Below are 3,381 nucleotides of genomic sequence, written 5' to 3'. Positions count from 1 at the left end.
ACACACACACATAGGCACTCCTATACACACATACACACGGACACACATATACATAGACACTCACACACACCCTTACAGACACACACATTCCCACACTCACACATGCATCCTCTCAGAGACTTAAACCACTCTACACTCACGCACACACATATACACTCTCACACAGACACTCACAACCCATCACCCCAGACACACACACACACACACACACTCCCACACTCACACATGCACCCCCTCACAGACTTAAGACACTCTACACTCACATATGTACACTTATACACTCTCTCTCACACTCACGACACTCCCAACCCAGACACACACACACACACAAAGACCCACATGCACACATATATATATGTATTTTGTGGAGTGAATTTGTACTTGCAGAGTAACATTGTACTTTGTTCAAAAACTGCATGAATTCATGTAAAACTCTATTATCTCACTACTTAGTTTAGAATCAATCTAAATATCATGGCACAGACAGAGAATACAGGGGGCTAACACCTTCAACATATTGTCCAGCTAACACCAATTGTTACATTTAACCTGAGAATGCAACTTTTAAGAAAAGATTTTGCGATTTACACATGAAAGAAGTGAAACTATCATGGTATTTGAACAGATGAAAGACTCAACAGACAATCAAGGTATTTTTCAATGTATAATTTCAGTTACATCACACTGTAAACTTCTGCGATAAATTCTGTGCCTTACAATTGTGTCCTCCACTACCACCTGATGAAGGAGCGTTGCTCCAAAAACTAGTGTGCTTCCAAATAAACCTGTTGGACTACAACCTGATGTTGTGTGATTTTTAACTTAATTTTCCCAGACACACTCCGATGTCCAGCGATACATGAATTCAAACAGCAAAGGCAGTAACTGTGCAGGTTCACTGTGGTGTCAGTTTCTTTCTCAAATGGGGCAGAATATTGTCCTATTATTAGAGAATATCTCCACCCATCCCCCTCCCCAGGATGGGGGAAAATGTATTCAGGAAGCAGCTGAAGATTTCTGGCAAAAACACTCCCCTGAGAATTCCTACAGAAATGTCCTTGAGTTGAGATGATTGACCTTGAACACTCACAGCCATCTTCCCTTGTGCTCAGTTTCACTCCAACCAGTGGAGAGTTTTCCCCAATTCCTGTTGACTTCAGTTTTGGAGAGCTCCAAGCCAAATACTGTGTCGATATCAATGACGGTGAAAGCCATTATTATCCAGCTTTAGTTATAACTGAGCATTAATTATACTGTCATTAATATTTATACACATAACAATCCAAATTTTAAAACAGGAATCAAAACAAAGCAACTTATCAGAGCTTTACCAGGTTTAATAGTTTCCAGCATTTCGTTCCACACAAGAAATGGTAAAACAATGTTGAAATTTTCGGGAGACAGGGCACCATCTGTTAGTGAGAGCTCATTACTATTATCACTAATCCTGCAAACAAAACAAAATAATTATTGTAAATTCATCACAAACACTTCCCTGAGTAATTTTACTGAGTTTCAGTAAAGTACATGTCCTACCTCCTCTCCCGAGATGCTTCCTCCTGAAACAAACAGAACACCAATCTGAGTTGACAGAGACTGACTGTCCATATCTAAAAAGCAGCAATTGCACTCACATTGTTACAACCTGCTGAGCATTGTCAAGTCTGATTATTTCAGACATGGAATAGAAAGAGGATGTGACACAAAGGATATTGAAGAGCAGGAGAAGGTCAAAAAAATTCAAACAACTGTAAAGGATTGAAGGAAACATTAATGTATTTTACTGAAGTAAACATCTGATTTGAAAGCTGGCAATTATGAAAGGGATTGATCCCATAGATTTAATCAACATGTTTCCATTTCTAAAGAACCTGAAAACTGGAATATATGAACATAATCTAATTACAAATAAACCCAATGGGGATTTCAGGAGAAATATTGTTATCAAGAAAGTGATGGAAGTATGGAATCCACTGTCACACAGTGTGATTGACACAAATGTATAAACAGAAAAGTAGGGAAAACCATGAGGGAGAAAGGAGCAGAGGGAGATAGTGACGGGGGGAATGAAGGAGGATGGGTGTCTGCATCATGTTGGGACTGTTCACAGTCACGGTCACTGAACTAATCTGAAATATAATCCCTCACCTTCAGAAATACCACTCTGTCTTTTCGTTCCAACTGTTTCTCCAACGTTGAGAGTTTCTCCTGAAGAGAATTTAAATTATCTTGAATTTTACAAAGATTTCGCTTCATTGGTTTGAGAATGTTTTCCTCTTGTTCTCTGAGATCTCGGAGTAAACTCTGCTCTTTCTCAGACAGCATCTGGTGCATTTTAGTGAACTCGGATTTGATGTGGGTCTGCAGGCTGCTGGATTCCTCCTGTCAGGGGAAATATAAATACAATATGTTTCTGCAAAGTTTGTGAGAAGATTTGTAGCTCGGGTGCTCGTTGTTGTGGTTCTGTTCGCCGAGCTGGGAATTTGTGTTGCAGACGTTTCGTCCCCTGTCTAGGTGACATCCTCAGCGCTTGGGAGCCTCCTGTGAAGCGCTTTTGTGATCTTTTCTGTGATGTTTCTGCAATAAAAAATGAACAAATCAAATTTTGAAGCTGATCTCCATGGGACTTTACCCGAATTTTTGAAATCTGCTGTTTCTGCTGCCGCTCCATTTCTAGAGCCGCCGATTTCTTCCCTGTGAGAGATTCCAAGGAAGATTTCACCCGATCCTGGGATTGGAAGAGAAAATCAGAAAATAAAAGTATTTTAATAAAATAATTTTAATAAAATGTGATAAAATAATCAGGGGATGGAATGTGTTTCCTTTTACCTTGTCGATTCCAACAGCTTCTGTGATCTGGATGAAGTTGTGAGATTTATGTTCCCGGGAATCTCTACAAATCACACAGATCAATTTCTTGTCAGTTTCACAAAACAGCTTCAGTTCTTCCTGATGTTCCTCACAGTGATGTTTACTTTCCTTCTCTTGTGGATTCAGATTTAATGTTCGAGCTTTCTCGGCCAGATTCGCTAAGGCCCGGTTTCCTCTGAGGGATCTGTCTGGAAACTCCTGTCTACATTCCGGGCAGGAGTTTATCTCCTGCTTTTCCCAGCTCTGGGTGATACAGGAGCGGCAGAAGTTGTGTCCACACTCCAGTGAAACTGGATCGGTGAAGAAATCCAGACAAATGGGACAGATTACCTCCTCGGTCAAACTCAGGACCTGCTGTCTGAAAGCCATGTTCACCCTCAGCACTTCCTGATTCAAACCCCTTTCAGTTTCGCTGTCCCTGCGCTGCTGAACACATTCAGCTCAGGCAGCACCGAGATGGTGATAGTTCATACAGGGCTTCCTTTCTGTATCCACCGGCACCGTCCATCA

The 3,381-nt window shown here is 40.9% G+C and overlaps 1 protein-coding gene across 1 annotated transcript in view; it reads right to left on the bottom strand.

The window, feature by feature from the left end:
* LOC122541557 (nuclear factor 7, brain-like) overlaps window positions 1–3,375 on the bottom strand; it is a 10,203-nt gene extending 6,828 nt beyond the window's left edge. Inside the window, exons 1-5 of the mRNA XM_043678387.1 lie at window positions 2,830–3,375; window positions 2,633–2,728; window positions 2,149–2,382; window positions 1,537–1,559; window positions 1,332–1,447 (exon numbers count right to left, since the gene is read on the bottom strand). Coding sequence (XP_043534322.1) covers window positions 1,332–1,447; window positions 1,537–1,559; window positions 2,149–2,382; window positions 2,633–2,728; window positions 2,830–3,240 — 880 coding nt within the window. The 5' untranslated portion in view covers window positions 3,241–3,375. The remainder of the gene's footprint in view (window positions 1–1,331; window positions 1,448–1,536; window positions 1,560–2,148; window positions 2,383–2,632; window positions 2,729–2,829) is intronic.
* Between the last annotated feature and the right edge of the window lie 6 nt (window positions 3,376–3,381).

Source organism: Chiloscyllium plagiosum, chromosome 37, assembly GCF_004010195.1.
Source record: "Chiloscyllium plagiosum isolate BGI_BamShark_2017 chromosome 37, ASM401019v2, whole genome shotgun sequence".
Taxonomy (NCBI): domain Eukaryota; kingdom Metazoa; phylum Chordata; class Chondrichthyes; order Orectolobiformes; family Hemiscylliidae; genus Chiloscyllium; species Chiloscyllium plagiosum.
The sequence above is the reverse complement of the archived record's forward strand: the minus strand, read 5'-3'. Positions and strand labels throughout refer to the sequence as shown.